Source organism: Solea solea, chromosome 12 (genome assembly GCF_958295425.1).
Source record: "Solea solea chromosome 12, fSolSol10.1, whole genome shotgun sequence".
In the NCBI taxonomy this organism is placed as follows: domain Eukaryota; kingdom Metazoa; phylum Chordata; class Actinopteri; order Pleuronectiformes; family Soleidae; genus Solea; species Solea solea.
Genome location: NC_081145.1, coordinates 25,645,650 through 25,664,552, shown reverse-complemented (window position 1 = coordinate 25,664,552; position 18,903 = coordinate 25,645,650). Strand labels below are relative to the sequence as shown.

At 42.5% G+C, this 18,903-nt stretch overlaps 1 protein-coding gene across 1 annotated transcript in view; it reads left to right on the top strand.

Moving 5' to 3' along the window:
* Window positions 1–2,378: 2,378 nt before the first annotated feature.
* The window catches only part of jph3b (junctophilin 3b), a 38,892-nt gene continuing 22,367 nt past the window's right edge, over window positions 2,379–18,903 (top strand). The window contains exons 1-2 of the mRNA XM_058644337.1: window positions 2,379–4,123; window positions 16,576–17,062. Of these exons, the coding sequence (XP_058500320.1) occupies window positions 3,742–4,123; window positions 16,576–17,062 (869 nt within the window). The 5' untranslated portion in view covers window positions 2,379–3,741. The remainder of the gene's footprint in view (window positions 4,124–16,575; window positions 17,063–18,903) is intronic.

The window sequence follows — 18,903 nt, the reverse complement described above, 5'->3', positions numbered from 1 at the left end:
ATAAACATGCATCCGTTGTCTTATTGCTTTAAATTTAGAAGAAACTTTTCCAAAACACTTCACTTTACTTAGAAGTTAGAATTCTATTCATTCCTGTCAGGACATTTTACAACAGTTTAGATAAATGAAATGTTATGTTTTCGTTTTATTCTTCCTGTTATCCTTATAAAATAAATACGTAGGGTCCTTTAACTTTATGGCAACCACAACTGTTAAAGTAACAGCGACAGGAAGTAGCCACACTTTGCACACGGGTAGATCGGTAGAACATCTGCACCTTAGAGAAAACTGACACTTTGTTTCTTTGCCGTAAACTGAGTAAGAGTCTGTAACGTGTCTGGTCACAAAATCACAGTGATGAGTTGCCTTTTGCAGCTTTAGATGTAGTAGGAGTGGTTTATTTCAAACATGCAAACAATATATTATTATAATAATAATAATAACTTTATTTCTATAACACCTTTCATACAAGGATTGCAGCTCAAAGTGCTTCACAATAAAATGGAAAAAAGAAAATATAAAAAGAAACAAAAAACAGTAAAATACAACACTGAGTGGAATAAAATAGTATATTTTAAAAATATAATATATAATATCTTAATGAAATATACAACAATTAGAATAGATTTAATCCCACCCCTTCTCCATTAACAGCAATTATTAATCTCCCCTCTTCCATTCTTCGTTTCTAAGTTTTGTTACATTTCTGGATTGTGCTGGTAAAAACTATTTATAAATAAAGAAAAAAAAAATGCAGTGACAACAGTGAGTCAAAACCCCTCGTCCCTATATCTTGTGAAAATCTATTTTTGTATGTGTTTTTGAACCGTTTTTGCTTGTGCACACACCGTTTCACACCACAAACAACAACTTCTCTGTGTAGTACACTGAGGAATTACATCTTTGCCTTAAATTATGGCTGCAAATGATATTATTGCCCTCTGTAATTCGATGAGATTGTACTGAATTTCCTCTCAAACATGTAAATAATCCCCTCCCTGTATTGCTCTTTACCCTCTCTTTACAGCATCTCTAATCATTATCTGTGATCATGTCAGCACAGTCTTATCTCTAATTAATTCTTTCCACACAATGTCATGGATTTGTGACGAACAACACTGATGTGTGTGTGTTACTAACTTCTCTGAAGTCTAATCCCTCTTCCTGCTCACCTTCTTCTCTTGTCCCTGCTCTCTCTGTCTCTCGACTACCCGTGTGTTTAGGGCCCTATAAACCTTAATCCCCAGCCTCGCAGTGATTTTATTACTTTAATCTGGGCTGGAATTGGCTTAGCTCTCCCAGCCACTGCAAAACGCTAGGACAAGGACAACAACAGCAACAGGGGCAGCTGCAGGGATGAGCTGCACCGGCAGGAAAAGACAGAGCACAGATTAACATGTCGCCACGATTCAAAGTGTTTAGTGTCATAAACACATGAAAGAAAACAAGGTCCCTGTACAATAGAATTCTTTAATGTTTTCCCACCGCGAATGTCTTTAAAAAGTAGAAATATGTCAATTTAAAGGTAAAAAATGGAAAAGATAGGATTAGGATAACTCGGGTGTGAGTGTGAGTGTGAGAGTGAGTTTGTCTGTGATGGACTGTTGACCTTTTACCCTATACCAGCTGGGATTGGCTTGTGGAGGATAAAGCAGTGAATTATGTGTAAAAAAAAATATGTAATAATAGTAATAATAACATTTATACTTAAGAAAAAAGTAAAAATATATGTATCGATGCTTCGTGAAATTAAGTATCCAAACGTTCATTTATTTTCTTAATCTGTCTGTACAGCAGGGACACGCGGTGGTGCAGTGCCTCATAGCAAGAAGTTCGCTTGTTTGAATCCATTTTAAAAGCTACTATTTAATGTAATGGAGGCACCTCATGAACAATAATGTTGTGTGACAGAAACATACAAAGCAGAGTTGCTTTTTATCTACAATAATAATACTAAAAGAATATTTCATTTAATTAATTCACCCAGTATTTGCTTTCCCCTCAGATTCAGTAGCTCTTTTTTTTGTTTTTCATGTCTCAGTCTTGACTATCTTGACCCTCCAAGGGGAAACGTGTGTGTGCGGCCCTGCTCTGTAGTCATCGCAAGTGTCAGGCCAACAAGCTGAGCCCGAGGCAAAGGAGCGGAGAGACAAAAAGACTGAGTGAACGTTAAAAGCTACAGGTGAACGAGGGAGAGAAGAAACTCATCTGAGCAGCTCTGAGTGTGTGTCCCTTTAAGAGCCGGAGTGTGCTATTGAGCAGAGGAGGAGGGGGGGTGTGTGGAGGTTGGTGGTGTTTGGCTGCATTGGAACAGTCCTCTCTAATGAGCAGATTTTCTGTGTGAGAGAGAGAGAGAGAGAGAGAGAGAGAGGGGGAGAGGAGAGAGAGAGAGATTGAGTGATCCAGCCATAGGAGGAGAAGAGACTGTAAGACAGCAGCAGGCAGGCTGTGCGTCAGCCACTGCTCCACAGGGAAACATGGAGACAAGCAGGAGATGCTGAAGAGGACAGGACGCACCATAACAGGATCACATAGATGGATGTTATTTCATCAAGCAGGAAACCTGAAGGCAACCCACGCACAGGATAAACCACTTATGGAAGCAGTGGATTAAAGACCTACAGCCAGACTGAGAGAGGGAATAGAAGAGGAGGAGAAACTGATCAATTCAGTTGTTTATTTTCATTGTCTCTCCCTCTCTGTTTGTGTGTGAGCGCATTTGCTGTCAGAAAGAAGTGTGTATGGGTGCGTTTGTGCTGTACGTGTGTGTATAAGGCAGGAGACTGCATTGCTGTTTCTCCAGCAGCACAGGACAGACCAAAAAAAAAAAGAAAAAAGGCAGCCAAGCAAATTTACACGTTTGTTTCTCCCTCTTATTTCCCTTTTCTCTATGCATGTGTGTTCCTTCACTGTCAAAGTGTGTGTGTGTGTGTGTGAGAGAGGGATGCTGAAGCCTGAAGTGAGCCACACATCTGACTTGAAAGCGGACCCAAAGAAAAAAAAGCCTTTTCTTCCTTAAGAAAAAAGTGATTTTTGTGCGTTTTTCCTCCTCACTCATCATGTCACCGCTCCAGCTCGGGCCTCAGTGCTGAGGGTGGCTCCTATGCTGGTAGCTTGGAGGTTTGAAGGGCTGCCTCCAGGGAGACTTCTTGGCTCTGCACTCCAGAGAGGTGGAGGCATCATCAGGTAGGAGGCGGCAGAGCGAGTGGGCCTGAGCGGAGACTAGAAGAAGAGGAGGAGGAGGAGGAGGAGGAGGAGGAGGTGGAGGAGGAAGAGTTCTGCTGGTGGCAGTGTCGGTGGAGCCGCCTGATGGTTTCGTCCACCACTGAGAGTGGGTAATGGCAGCGGTGGGCCCACTCTCCTCCTCTCTCACCTGCCACAGAGAAGCTGGAAAGTGCTAGCCATAGCCTCAGAGATCCCAGCAGAAGGATGGTGTGAACATCTTGCTTCTTCTTACCCACCACATTGGGAAACCCCTGACTCTCCCGCTGAGGGGTCAACTTTTCTTACTTACCTTGTTTCTTCTTCTTCTTTAATTCACCTGAAAACAAGGACTGGTTTCTTTTCATTTTCCCCTTCCTCCTCCTCCTCCACCACCCCTGACCTCGCCAAACTCTAAATTTGACTCCATGGATTGGTTCTAGCACCAACCTGTCCTCCCCTTTTCTCCCTTTGTTTTCTTTTTCTTTTCTTTTTCTTTTTGTCGAGGCTTCAGGGGAATTGCCAAGACCTGTTTCATGCATGTCCACTGGCGGCAGGTTCAACTTTGACGATGGGGGGTCATACTGCGGCGGGTGGGAGGAGGGCAAGGCGCACGGCCATGGCATCTGCACGGGACCAAAGGGCCAGGGCGAGTACTGCGGGTCCTGGGCCCATGGCTTTGAACTGCTGGGCGTCTACACGTGGCCCAGCGGAAACACCTACCAGGGCACGTGGGCTCAGGGCAAGAGACATGGAGTGGGTGTTGAGAATAAAGGCCGCTGGGTGTACAAGGGCGAGTGGACGCACGGCTTTAAGGGACGCTACGGTCTCCGAGAAAGCACCGGGACGAGCGGGAAGTACGAGGGAACGTGGAACAACGGGCTGCAGGACGGATATGGAACAGAGACGTACTCGGACGGAGGTAAGCGAGAGCCAGATGCATTGTGGATGTTTGTGTGTGTGGACGTGTGTGTCTGTCAAATAGTGATATTAAAAGTGACTGACAAATGTCCCCTATATCAAAGTGATGGTGCTGTTAGTGGAGAATGATTGACAGTGACAGATTACAGTAGGAGAAGATTGTCTGGAGGTCTTCTCGGGTCATCCTTTCTTCTGCCGCCGCCTGCGCCCTTTCACACTCGTGCACACCATTCATGCAGAGGCAGTGGGTTGCATGAGGACAGGCGTTGGATCTTTCCTGTGTATCTAGAGGCCCTGAATTCAGGCCATGTGGTCTTAAGAGGGTGAATAAAAGGTTAGAGGGACAGAGGAGGACGGCGGCTTGCAAAGACTAAGGCCCAAGAGATGTCCTCATGGTCCTTGCTGAATTTTTCTTGTATTCCATAAAATATTGTGTGAAATGCACTATAGAGATTAGGCTCCATACGTATGTACAGTATGAGCAACAGGCTGAATTTTCAACTGTTTAGGGAAATTTAAGTTAATCTCATCACAAAGGCGCATCACAAATAACCTGAAAAGACACAATACTGGCTAATCTAGATGGTAGGTAGCTCTGTTTTCTTATGACTGTATATTATATTATATCATATACAGTATATTATCCTTGCATAAGCATTGAAACCTCACTATAATCTTTGGTGTTTTGATACTGAATGAATTGAAGTTCCAGAGACTGAATCCAATGCTTTTCTGCCGGACACCTGAACTCTCTTGAATGCCTATCAGGGGGCACCTCTACGTTTTTTTATCCAGTGGTGCTTTTCTAGCATGGCTTGTCTTGCCTCTAGTGTTTTTTTCCAGAGGAGTTAAATCATGTTAAATGTTATCATGTTATATCCCGTCTTTCTATGTGAGCTCAGGACAGATTTGTATTTGTTGCTCTATGAGGCCAAACACTGAAATCTCGGAGCTAAAAGATGCTGATGCCAAGTAGCAATAATGTTTAGCATGTCTGCACGCTAACATGCTACATTTGCTAATTGACACTAAACACGATTTATAGCTTGTGCTACACTTGGTTCAATACGTTGTATATCTTGACGTGAGTGAATTGAGAGGGACAGAAATGTCAGGGACAGAAATGTCCTTGCCTAATTACAGTGTGTGGATGACAGTGACCAACATAAATACAGTCAGAACTAGGAATCACAGGGTACCTCACGATACGATACGATACGCAATACATGGTCCATGACATCAATCATATCGCAATACGATATCTGAAGAAAACAAAAGAGTAGGATTTCTCTATTTATTCACAATACGGAGAACAAAGTGCATAAAGTCTATGTATTGCACGTGGATGGAGCATCTCTTTACGTAGCTTCTCCACCATTACCCTGCTGTAAACTCCCCTCTTCTTTAGCCAGATGACTTCCGCCCAAGTTTCCCTTATTCATTTGAGCAGCGCCACCACAAGGTAATTTATAATGTGGTAACCGGCGAGTGAAACTGCCAGGGACAGTTTACTTTAGAGCTCTTTAATTTGTTAATTAAAATATCGATATTTGCCCTGATGTATGGATTATCGCATTGCACCAGGAAGGACGACAATGTATCACCAAATCGATATTTTGACCCACCCCGAGTCAAAACAAGTGTAGTAACAACTGTAAAGGCTCTGGTTTTCTTTATTTTAATACAATACATGGCTAAATAATGCATTTTGGCACACAAAAAAATATCCATCCATCCAACAAGATGTACAGAATAATGTTTCGACTCATGCACATATTTAAGGTTTCAGGACCTTTGCATCTTTTTAACCAGCATGAGATTTGCCCTGAATTTAAAATCAATGTCATCAATGCACTTAGACCAGGGCTCGGTTCAGTCACCCACACACCATATGGATTCCTGCTTAAAAATAGAAACACACATTCATGCACACACACGCACAAGCATACAGTATATACGCACATGAGATCTGTGTGTGAGAGTTAAACAACAGCTCTGACAGTAGCACACATACAATCGGAGCCTTGTTACGTAACTACGACGAGCAGGTTGTTTTACGATGCTAGTCTGGACCACACACACACACACACACACATGCAAACTTATTTTTATATTTTACTGAGGACACTTCATAGACATAATCAGGGTTCCTACAAGTCCTGGAAAACCTGGAAAATGATTGACCAATTTTTCAGTCATGGAAAACATACGGAAAATGAGAAGATGATGTTAATCTGGAAAATTATTCTCTTATTCAGTGATAACTTATCTGTTAACATGTCCTGGAAAAGTCCTGGAAAATTGGGAACCCTAATAATGCATTCCCTAGCCCCTTACCCTAACCGTAACCATCACAACTAAGGGGCTAACCTTAACCCTAAAACCAGGTCTTAACCCTGAAAAAAGCCCATTTAAAGTAGTGGGGCCCAAACAAAATGTCCTCACAAAGATAGGTTTGTACGTCTTTTTGGACCTCACAAAAAATATAAATAGTGCACACGCACAGAGTTTGATAACAGACTGACGGAGGAAGAGAAGATGGGAACGATGGATAGACAGATGTACAGATGGATGGATGGATTTATCAGCTAAATGATGACGAGATAATGGAGAGAGAGATTTCTAGCTGGGTGATTATGATGAGAGTTCTCTAATTAGGCAATATGAAAAAGTGATAAGGAATCCTCCGATGGATGGACGGACGTGTGGTACACAACTGTCACTCTGAAAACATCGGCCTGGTTTTCCATTCATCTCGCTCCGGCAGTACACAGTGCACTTTTTATAGCAACATTAACTTATCCTGATTCTGTATTTATACGAGGTCATAAACGTTCAGGTCAGACTTAAAAAGGATTTTATTAGTGATTGATCAAGGAAAATAATAAACCTTTCACTTCTGTCTTACAACAATAATATCAAACAGTAACGTCACTAATTTTAGTGTTGGACAGAACAAGCAAACATGAAAGCTATGCTAAACACTGTTGCTAAGTGCTAACAGGGGCATTTTATATTCACCAGTTATCTGTTTTTCTCTTTATTCAGACAGTAGTTTGATTTATTTTAATTTAATTACAATAAGTAAAGCTAGCAGGATATTGAGTTTCTGGTCACTCGACAAATGTCAGTTTATTGAAGTGATAATTATTTTTATATGCGACTCCTTAGCTGAAGCATTTTCAAGTTTCTTACTGATTGCTAACACATTTTAGCTCAAAGTCGTTTTTTATATTTTACTTGTTCCATATGCTGCTCATTTGTTCTCGTTGGTTATTATGACAGAATTGTTTTTTTTATCGCCAATAACATTTGACATGTAACATATATATATATATATATATATATATATATACAACATGTATATATATATATGTATGTGCATATATATGTCTATATATATATACATATGTACATATTTTGCGTCATTCATTTTTTTATTATTGTGAAGTATACACTGTTGCATATCAAAATAAGCACTTTTACTTTTAAATTCTGCAAAATATCATCAAATATCTTGAAATGGAATATTGTGTTGTAGTTTTAAGGTCATATTACCCACCCGCTACTGAACAGTTGTTTTTTCCCCCTTAACCGGCTCCCTCATGACCAGACTAGGTGCTCAATGACCTCCAGGTCATTTCAGTTTGACAGCCCTCTGATGGCCTATGATCTTTATTTAACCAGGTAAAAACCCATTGAGTTTGGAATCTCTTTTCCAAGGGTGACCTGTTGGAGTTTTCAGATTGGCGTGTTTATGTGACGATCAGGCTTTTATTCCGATTACTTGTGTCCATGTAAACATAGCTAACGAGCGAGTGATCAGAAAATGGATCCCCCGTTATAACCCAACGACATTACCGTCACTGCAGCAACAGCAGCAACTCCTGCTATGAAGTCAGTCATTTCCAATGTGACATGTGCAGTAGGTGTGAGAGCGGTGATGTGGTGTCTACGTTTGCTCTGTCACAGAAGCCATTCAGAGAAGCTCTGCCGCTGAGTCACTTTAGTAACACGCCACATTTCCCACGGTCAGCTCCAAAACTTTCCACGCTCTCACCTCCAACTACACCTGACGCCTCATCTCCTCCTTGTATCTCTTCACCGCTCTTCTGTCTTTTGTTGTTCCTCTCCTACGTTTGCAAACATCCCCTCTCTCATCTCCTCTCCTCTACTCCCACCTATCTCTCTCTCTCTCTCTTTCCTCCCTCGCTTCACTGCATTCAAACGAAGCCGCTCTGTACGGTGTGGGTTTCCATAGCAACGCTCGCCGACATGCAGCAGGTCAGCGTGTCACGGGGTGGGGGGGACTCAGTGTTCCGCGCCGCTATTGGCTGCCCGGCTGCCTCTGGTGCTCTCTGATTGGCCGGCTTGGCCTTTCCGGGCTAATTATTTACTGAGATGAAGAGCTAAGCTGACTGATTACCGACCACACACACACACACACACACACAAACGGAAGTAATCATGTTAGTGAGAAATAAGGGGAGTCACAAAGGGAGAGAGATTACAACTGTCACTGTTTACAACAGTAGTAACAGCCACAGAGGAAGTCAATGAGTGAATGTTGTGCCTGAGAAGCTTATGTGTCTCACACACACACACACACACACACACTCATATCTATATCCTATAGAAAGACAAAATGCGTTAAGGACAAGAAATAATGTGCCAACACTTCTGTCGACAGATGTTTCCTCACATGAAACCGCCTGACATGACAGCTCGCTCCTGTCCCCCAGCTGTTGGTAAATAGTCAACAACAACATTTTAATCGTCCTTAACATATCTTGCCAGTTCGCTCAAGGCGGCTAACCATTAATTATTCCAGCTCTGACCATGTTATGTAAGCTGATATAATAAATGCACCCCCCCCCCCCCCCAACTGCATAAAATGATTACCCACGGTGAGACACTGTGGTCTTTATTTGAAGTGAGAAGCAAAAATTAATTCAAAAAGCCTCTTCCTTTGCTTGGTGTTTGCCTGTGTAGGAGGAAGCTCTTCAGCTGACGGTCGTCCTGTGTTTCTCAGGATCACTCAGCCTTACATGGGCTTACAGCAGACTGTTATCACCATACATGTGACTTTATGAGACCGACAAATGAAAATGAACTCCCCCTAATCCCTGTATGACACTATTATCCTGTTATCAAACAGAACTGATGTGATATTCATGTTAAAGCTAAGTCTCTCTTCTCTACAGAGCGCCCCCTACAGTTTTGAAGTACATATTTTTTTACGACACCACCGTATCCATCCATCGTCTCCTGTCCATGTGCATTTGTTTTCAACGGAGCTGGCGAACACAAGTCGTGAGGCCATGTCCATGCCGGTCGTCGTCTGTTTTTCATGCTTCTGTGTTTTTCAATTCTGGCAATTTGTAAAAAAAAGCCGGTCCGATGTTTTACCGACAACGGTTTTCTCCACGTGGAGTTACGTGTTTCTCGTGAGACTTCGCAAGACCTTCTGATTCTGAGAACTCTGAAGATCTTGCAAGGCTGGTTTTCCACTAACAGACAGCAGGGGGCAGTGGAGACAGCCCCCAATCTCCATGCAACAAGACATTTAACCATTACAATGACGCTGAAGCTGTTAAATTAGGGTAAAAAAAAGTGCCCCATACAGGTTATATTTGGATTGACAATGCGCAGGTTTGTCCGTAGTTTCCATGGTAGCCCCACTCGTGTTTGCCCACATGGCCTATCCTCTTCAAGCCGTTGCCCTTGCCCACCCGTGTCTGCTCACTTCAATCCAATGTCACTCAGTACCCAGGTAGCCTGGAAAGGTTACTAAGTGGGCATAGGATTGAAGTGGGCAAACACGGGTTGGGGCCACAATGGAAAACATGGACAAATCCACTTGAGACCCATATTGTCAGCCCAAATAAAACCCTTATGGGGCCCACATGGACATGTGCAGATTTCTACAGTAACTCTGAAAACCTAGTACCTATTATTTGAGCAGGGCTTTGGTTTCCATGTGAAATGATCCATGTGAAGCACAAAAAAAAGGCAAAACCCAGCTTTTTAAATTGTGAGTGTATTTCCATTTGTGTTTTGAGTAGAGAAAACCAAATACCTTCCAGCTGGATTACAATTGAATGACGTCTCCCAACATCTGTTATTGCATCTCATGGATGAAGTTGGGCTGTAAACTGGGGGTGGTGGTGGCCCCCCGGTGGCTCATTCGCTGTGCAAAGCCTTAACATTATTTCATTGTATTGTGTTTTTTTGTGAGAGATTTCACAGAGGAGTTTTAAAATCTATTCTCGGTGCTCAACGCACACCTGTTCTGCAGAAAATTGCAGAACATTGCTATTGTTTGGCTGCTTCTGACGCTCACGGCATCTCTAACTCTTACGGTGTTGTCACAACCTGCTCTCGACTGGAAACCTGAGGTGTGAGTGCAGCAGCAAAGGCTGGTTTGGAGGTTAATGTTAGGGGGTTGAATGAAGTAGCTGCACTTTGCACATGTGTAGGATTTGAGTTTGAATTTATTAGAAGGATAGCCCCTTCACAGATGTAGCATCACCATTTTCAGGTAGCCACAGGCAGTGTACGGCGGGTGATGGTAGATCGGAGTTGTCTTTGAACTGGAGGGTTGTGGGTTTGATTCCCAGCTCCGAGCTAGGTTATATCCTCTTTGCTTTTCAAATCAAAGGAGGAAGTTGTCTTTGACGAGCGGAAAAAAACGCCAAAAGCAGAGGAGACTGCGCATGTTTTGTTGCCGCTGTCACGTTAGCTGTGCTCAGAGCAGAGATGCATCGGAGATTCATTTTACACTTCTGTTCGATGTCCGACACTTCGATTGTTTTGGCAGATCGGAAAACAGTTTGTCTTCAAAGCATCTCAAGTGTTTTCATATCTGTACGTCTGTAAGTGGTCAGGTGCTATCAGACTGCAATCCAATCACAGAAAAGACGTTTTAATATGTGAACGGGTGCAAAAACTGTAGTATATACAGTAAATACTGATCATTTATCAGGCATACTGATTGGTTGTTGTGTGCAAGAGATTCTCGTTAAGTCCTGTGATAAGACAGAGTTGTAGTTTTTAGTTCTGCTCTTATTTGATACACCAAAATATTTATATTATTTAATAAAATAGCCAAAAATACAGTGCTAATTGTTGAGCGCTGAGCGGCTCTTTATTGATCAAACTGTCCTGTCCTTCCACTGAAGGCCGTCTGTGTCTATCAGATTTAGTTTTCATCATAATTTGTGAATATACTAGAGATCATTTATGTCATATTTTTAAATAGATTTTTTTCCACTCACAAGCTACTTTATTAGACACACAGGTCACCAAATAGTGTGCTATTTTCTCGCTGTAGCTCATCTACTTCAAGGTTTGACTCGTCGTATGTTCAGAAGTGGTCGTCTGTAAACCTTGGTGAGTCACTGCTGTCTTCCTGTCGTCTCATACCAGTCTGGTCATTCTCCTTTGACCTCATGAGAACTGCTGCTCACTGGAGTTTTTTTGTTCAAAGTCCCTTAAATCACCTTTCTCCCTCATCCTGATCCCCAGTTTGAAATTCAGCGGGTCATCTCGACCGTGTCTAAATTCATTTCGTTGCTGCCATGTGATACTGACAACTGATACACTCATCAGGGGCAGAAGATTGTTTACAAAATAAAATTCTGAAATGATTTTTAGCGGATAAATAAATCCTCAAATCTGAAACACTCGGATAAAAAAAAAGAGCCCGAGCAAAATCTCTTAAACGGATAAAAGTCTCATGCTGTGATTTACGCAGGCAGAGCTTTAGCTTTGAACAGTGTTTTCACTGCAGTTTAGCTCGTGTGTGTGTGTGTGTGTGTGTGTGTGTGTTAGATGTACTGTCTGTCTGTGTGTGACAACATACCTGTCCTTAACCTCTACTTTTTTACTTACTTTACTTTACTGCCTGTTTTATCCAGTGAATTCACCGCTGTCTCTTTCTTTCTCTGCTACACAACATAAACCCACTGGCATCTCAGGACTCAGAGGAGTATTTGACTCACGTGACCTCTGTCTCCTATGAAGTAAAAAGCGATGTCATTTGTCAGTTGTTTTTTTCATTCATTCATTTATTTCCCATGAACACATTTCACTTGTACAGGCAAAGAAAGTAACTGTGACTCTCACTGTGCTTTGATGTTTTGTTTTGGGTTTTTTTTCAAGGCCACTCCAACGATAACGCACCTCCTCCTCCTCCTCCTCCTCCTCCTCCTCCTCCAGAGATACAACAGCTCACTGCAGGGTTTAGCTTACGTAATGGGAGCGGTTTTGGATGTTTGTTCGTGAGGATTTGTGATGCCGTCTGAAACATGAAAACTCTAAAATGTCTGACTTTGGAAATCTGCCCTGTATAAAAACCAAACGCACTAATGAGGATGTGCTACCCTGCTGGGTAAAGAGTGGTACTGCAACTCCTATAAAACTCTTTCTTTAAAGGAATAGGATACAAAAATAATGTAATAATATCCTCCTCTCTTACACCAACTGTCCTCATGTCCTCCTTCACAGCATCTATGAACCTTCTCTGTGGTCTTCCTCTTGTCCTCCCATCTTCAACATCCTTTCTCCAATATATTCACCGTCTGTCGTCTCAACCTTGTCCCCTCTGTCTCTTACTTTATCTCCAAACCTGAGCTGTCCCTGGATGGAATATGCTCATCTCTAATCCTGTCCGTCGTCGTCACTCCCAACAAAAGTCTCAGCATCTTCAGCTCCACTTGTCTCAAAGTCATACATCATAGCACTACCGTGTTGTAGACCTTCCCGTCAAACATCAGCCATCTCCTAATCTAACTAATCTGTTATCACAGTTAGATTAGATTGATTCCACTTCTTCCCAATTCACTGTGACAAACATTCTTAAATGTTCTCTTAAAGTCTTACGTTACCTCTCGACTACCCCTCGGTCATCAAAGGATTGTCGTCTGGTGGCACCAATACCCCACGCAAGACAATCCAGACTCTTTTCATGTGTCGTTCCACGCTGGTGGAATGACCTACCGAGCACTCTTCCCAGCTCTTCCAAGTGCATCTTCTGTCCTTGCTCCTATCTCCTTGTGCACTTGGATCCACTTCTTACTGTTCCTATCTGGTGACGTTCTTTCCAAGACTACCTTGACGTCGCTTATTCCTCCTTTGTAAATCACTTTGGATAAAAGCGTCTGATAAATGCTTGAATGTAAATGTAAATACAACAAAACAGGGAATAAAACAAGCAGTAAAATTAGACAAATATAAGGGAAAAAAGCGTTGGGTGATGTTTTGATCAGATCACTGTGTCTCTGTGAGGTTTCCACAGCGTAAACTCTCTCTCTCTCACAGTTTCCCTCGTCCAGTCCAGGCCCCGTGTGAATCAAGAGCACTTCCTGTTCGCCTCCAGGCAGAATTGGCAAAATCATTTTGCCCGTGTGAGTCAGGAGGTGAACGGCGCTCGCACATGCAGGCCTGGAGTGGAGTGGAGTGGGGAGACTTTTCACTGTGACAGGTTTATTATGAAAACCAGAAAACTGCGGCAGATTCTTAAAAAAAGAAGAAAAAAGAAAAAAAAAAGAGAGCATTTTCTTGAGCTCATGTGTCGTGCTCTGACGTGACATGTAAAATATGGTGGCGTTTGATGTTTTGAAGGGAAATTAGCAGCAGCAGCAGCAGCCGAGTCTGATTCTCAGACGATATTCTTCAGCACCACGGAGAGCGACAGGCAGTCAGTGCACTGCTCCGCTGAATATTTAATCTCATCGAGTGTGTTTAACTTTGGAGGAGGGGACCTTTACTTCCAAGAAAACACACACACGGCTTCTCATTCATTCATTTATTCATTCATTCATTCACTCACTGTTTTCCTCAAGGTTGCAGACAGTTCAGTTCAGTTCAGTTTTAGTTGAAAAGTGTTGAAAAGGAACTACATATAGATTAGAGAGCAGGACACACGGTGGATTAGCAGTTGAATGTGAGCATGAATGGATGATTGTGCCTCCCCATGACCCTCACGTGGAGGATATAGTTATGTTCAAAAGTGACACACTACAGCTTTAAATACTGCGTTAATCACTATAAACACAGAAACGGGGTCACCAGAGACATGACTTGTAACACACAGATGAATTTTTTTTTTCACGTCAGCAGAAAAACTCTCACACACAAAACGCGACTGTCTCTCTCCTTCTGTTGTTCTCAGTCTTGGCAGTGGTGTGTGTGTGTGTGTGTGTGTGTGTTCTTTGATCTGTCTGTCATATGGTCGTACAGCTGCGTACTGACAAGATTACAAAGACCTGTCCAGATGTGCTGAGCAGCTGTCAGTGACCCAGACTCTCTGTGTGTGTTTGTGTGGATCAGAGGCAGCAGATCGTCCTCATGGCGAGATCAGCGTGTGTGTGTGTACCTGGTATTCCTCATGTTGTGGGGACTTAAATCTGTTTACACATTCACATTATGGGGACCTGTCTTCTTTATGGGGACAAAAAGCAAGTCTCCACAACGTAGATGACTGCATTCTGAGGTGAAGACATTTTTTAAAGTTAGGCTGAGCTTAGGTTTAAGGTTAAGGTTACGTCAGTAGTAGTTATGGTTAACCCCTAGTACTCACATGGCACAGATCAGTGCTGCAGGTGCACCCTTGGTAAATTGCAGTGGGAATAATACTATACTAACATATGCTAATAATAATCACTCCTTATATGGACATCCTTTGGTGTGTGTGCGTGGGTTTATCGGTCACATCTTCAGGCTTTACAAAATGCATTTTTTGCTCTTCTTATGTCAAAGTTATGATTTATTTTATATCGAAGCGATAATTGTGCAAAAGTCACAAAACACATTGTTTCGCTTTTATTGTGTTTCATAAAGAAAGATCCATGCGAACTTTGAACTGTGATGTATTTCCAAATTTCACAAATTCAGTCCGATTTAAAAAAAAAAAAAAAAAGATGTTTTTAGTTCTTTTTGCTCAGGTGTGTTTATATAGTTGACACTCTATATTGTACATGTATTCTTATAGCCTCTGTATATACATCTTAACATAGTAATGGAAAAAAAGCAGCCTAAATGCCCTGTGTTCTAAGGGTTAAGGTTAGCGTATGTCTACAGGAAAGTAATGTAAGTCCTCTAAAGTGATGCAAACCAGTGTGTGTGTGTGTGTACCTGGTGTTCCTTATGTTGTGGAGACCATGTTTACACAGTCACATTATGGGGACAAAAATCAAGTCCCCATATTGTAAATTATCCCATTTTAAGGTAAAGAAATGTTCTAAAGTTAGGCTGAGGTCAGGGTGAAGGTTAAGGTCAGTAGTAGTTATGGTTAAGGTTAGAGTAAGTCTCCAGGAAATGAAAGTAAGTCAATGTAGTGTCCTCTGAAGACATGGAAACCAATGTGTGTGTGTGTGTGTGTGTGTGTGTGTGAGAGCGACCATGTGACCGCGTTAGAGCGTGTATGACAGCGTAAGCAAGAGAAACGATTGGCTTCATTTAGTACTTCCCACTTCTCTCACAAACTGTTTGTGTGTGTGTGTGTGTTTTTGCAATTGTGACGGAGAATGTGGCAGCAGTCCTTGTATGGTCATGTGGTTTGTGATCAGAGCGAGTGAATCAGACTGCCGTTACATCAGAGGTACGAGCAGGAGGGATGGATCACTTGCACTCAAGCTTGAAAACACACACACACACACTCCTGCGTATGTATATGTGTGTGTGAGTGACAGAGAGAGATAGAGAGAGTGCACACACACACATACACACATTCAGATGTCCTACTTTTCAGTGGCACAGAGATGTAAGGACTGTTATGCAGCAGTGAGTGCGAATGTAAATGAGAATGAGAATAAATAAAGTGACAAAGAGGAGGAGGAGGCCACTCAACATGAATACTTTCATTAAAAGAAAACGAAAACGATGATGAAGGCACTGGGTATACATCACAGGGAGAATGGACACATGTTTCAGGGGTCGTTCAATTGACCCTTAGTGCTCATGTGGCATGGATCTGTGCCGCAGGTGCACCCATGGTAATGTGCCATGGTAATAATACACAACTCCTTATATGGACATCCTGGCATTTTTTTTTTCATCTTCTTATGTGTTAGCATTTTTAGTAGTGATAAAAAGTAGCAGTAATTGTGCAGAAGTCTCAAAATTGTGTTTGTTTGATTTGTTTTTGTTTATAAAAACAAGCCAAGTGAACTTTTAACTGTGACATATTTCCAAATTTCTCATCAATTCAATACGATTATATTTCGCCGTTATTTGGGAAATGTAGTGGAGTTAAAGCAAAAATCGCTTCAAATGTAAATGAAGAACAGATACGTGAATTTTGGAGACGCACTTTTTCCATGCGTCACCACTGGCACTTGTTTATTGCCTTCAAGTCAAACTTCTGTCTGTCTCCCTACAAACACACTTTCAAAAACCTGTATCCTCACGTGAAAGAGGAAACTTAACATGTTCCTCTGTCTCTCTCTTCAGGAACATTTCAGGGTCAGTGGGTCGGTGGGATGCGCCACGGCTACGGGGTTCGCCAGAGTGTCCCATACGGCATGGCGGCCGTCATCCGCTCCCCGCTCCGCACCTCCATAAACTCTCTCCGCTCCGGTTCGGAGCACAGCAACGGCACAGCTCTGCTGGACCGGACCGGGGCGGTGGTCCCGGGGCCCCCCGCCGTCCCTGGCACTCTGACCACGAGCGTCTCCATGTGCAGCACGGGCAGCAGCGGCAGCAGCCCCGCGGTGTCTCGCGGCGGCTTTGTTTTGATGGCTCACAGTGAAGCCGAGCTGCTGAAGGGGAAGAGGAAAGGCGGGCTGTTCAGGAGGTCCATCCTGTCCGGCCTCAAGCTGCGCAAGTCGGAGTCCAGGAGCTCTCTGGCCTCGCAGAGGTCCAAACAGAGCTCATTCAGGAGCGAGGCTGGGATGAGCACCGTCTCCTCTGCTGCGTCTGACATCAACTCTACTATCAGGTAAAAACAAGAACTACTTTGGCTAGAAGAGATTCATATCCAATTGTTTTGGTTGACGTATCTCCTGAGGCCCATTTCTACTAAAATACAATGACAGGCGGGGCTTTTATCCTTACTTTGTTCATTTTGTCCGTCATTGGTCGCCTAGCAGGATTCAATTCAATTTTCAATTCAATTTTCAATTCAATTTTCAATTCAATTTTCAATTCAATTTTCAATTCAATTTTATTTGTATAGCGCCAAACCATAACATACATTATCTCAAGGCACTGTACATAGACAACATCAAGGAGAGCAGAGAAACACAACAGTTCACACGATGAGCCAACACTAGGCATCAGTGGAGAGAAAAAACTCTTAACTCTTGACAGGAAGAAATCTCTGACAGAACCAGGCTCAGAGATGTGCGGTCATCTGCCTCGACTGGTCGGGGTGAAAGGAAAATGGGGGACAGCGGAGAGGTGGGGGACAGAAAGGGGGGAGAGAAAGGACAAGATGGAGATGAGGTAGAGACAGAAGAGAGAGAGAGACCAGGAGCAGATACACAACAACTGTATCAAGTCACAAGTTTATACAGTCAATGATATCGACAGCTCTCGTAAGGAGAGCTTACGATGACGAAATGGAGCAATTCTATCGTAAACAGTGGGGGCAGTATAGAGTCAATAGTGTTGGTTTATCCCTGCTGCCTGAAAACAGAGAGCGACTGCCTGACACTCGGCTGTGGTTTGATTTGATTCTAGTTGTCAAAATTGGCGTCGGACATACAGATGTATTGAAAATGCGTCTCCACACCAATGAGTTACTTTCCCCACTAATATGACGACTTACATTCAGTGGTTTAAATTCCACCGCCATGTAATCCACTTGTGTCTCCGTCTATTTTGGATCATGGACAATGAAAATAACCTCTTCAGTGGTCGCTATGTTTGTTGATGCCTCGGCACTGCCCTCTAGAGGAAGTATTGCTTAAAAAACATTCATATCAACGCAAAAGATGCACCATTTATAATTGTTACCATTTGATGATGGATGTTAAGCGCATATTATGGTGCTAAAGTTTCACCGAGGCCAATGAAAACATGGGTTTCAAAGCGATAAATAAGAAAATGATTACAAGAGTACAAGATTCAAAATAATAAGTCAGTCCTGGTTGAGCAGGAAGTTTAATTACCTATGAACTTCAGAGGATGTTGATAACCATGGGGGAGTCTTTTAGCCAAAATTACTAATAATATATATAAGAAAATGCGAATAGAGAAAAGTTTGAATTGTCGGGTTTGATGAAAAGTCTCTGATTGAAGATGTTTTCTCTGTTGTGTCAGTCTTACATCAATGTAAACCAGCGAGGTTGCCAGGTTTGGGGCGTGTTGTCGGAGTTTACCTTTAAACCTGGGCTATTGTTGGGCACACAATGATGAAGAAAAAACACAGACGTCTGACGACACAGACGTCTGGTGTGTATAGCTGCAATTCTCTTATGGTTCACAGTGGAAAATCAAGAAAAGCAATTAACTTTATAAGCCTCAGTTGTCCTCAATTGAATATATGAATTTATTACAGCATAGATCTGTATGCAGAGATGATTCCTGCTACAGCTTACAAACAGACAGACTTACAGACCAAGAACCTCTCGGTACGAGAGCAGACTTTAAAGAGGAACTTTGCAACTTTTTGTCTGGTCCGGTGTCTACCACTGACACTCCCCCTTCCCCAGTCCTGGCCATTTGCATTTGTTTTTAACAAACCAGCCAACAGACATCATTAATACAAATAGTCAAACAAACCTTTAAAACACTGGCAAACATGGAGGCACACATAAATACATAGAGAACCACGCT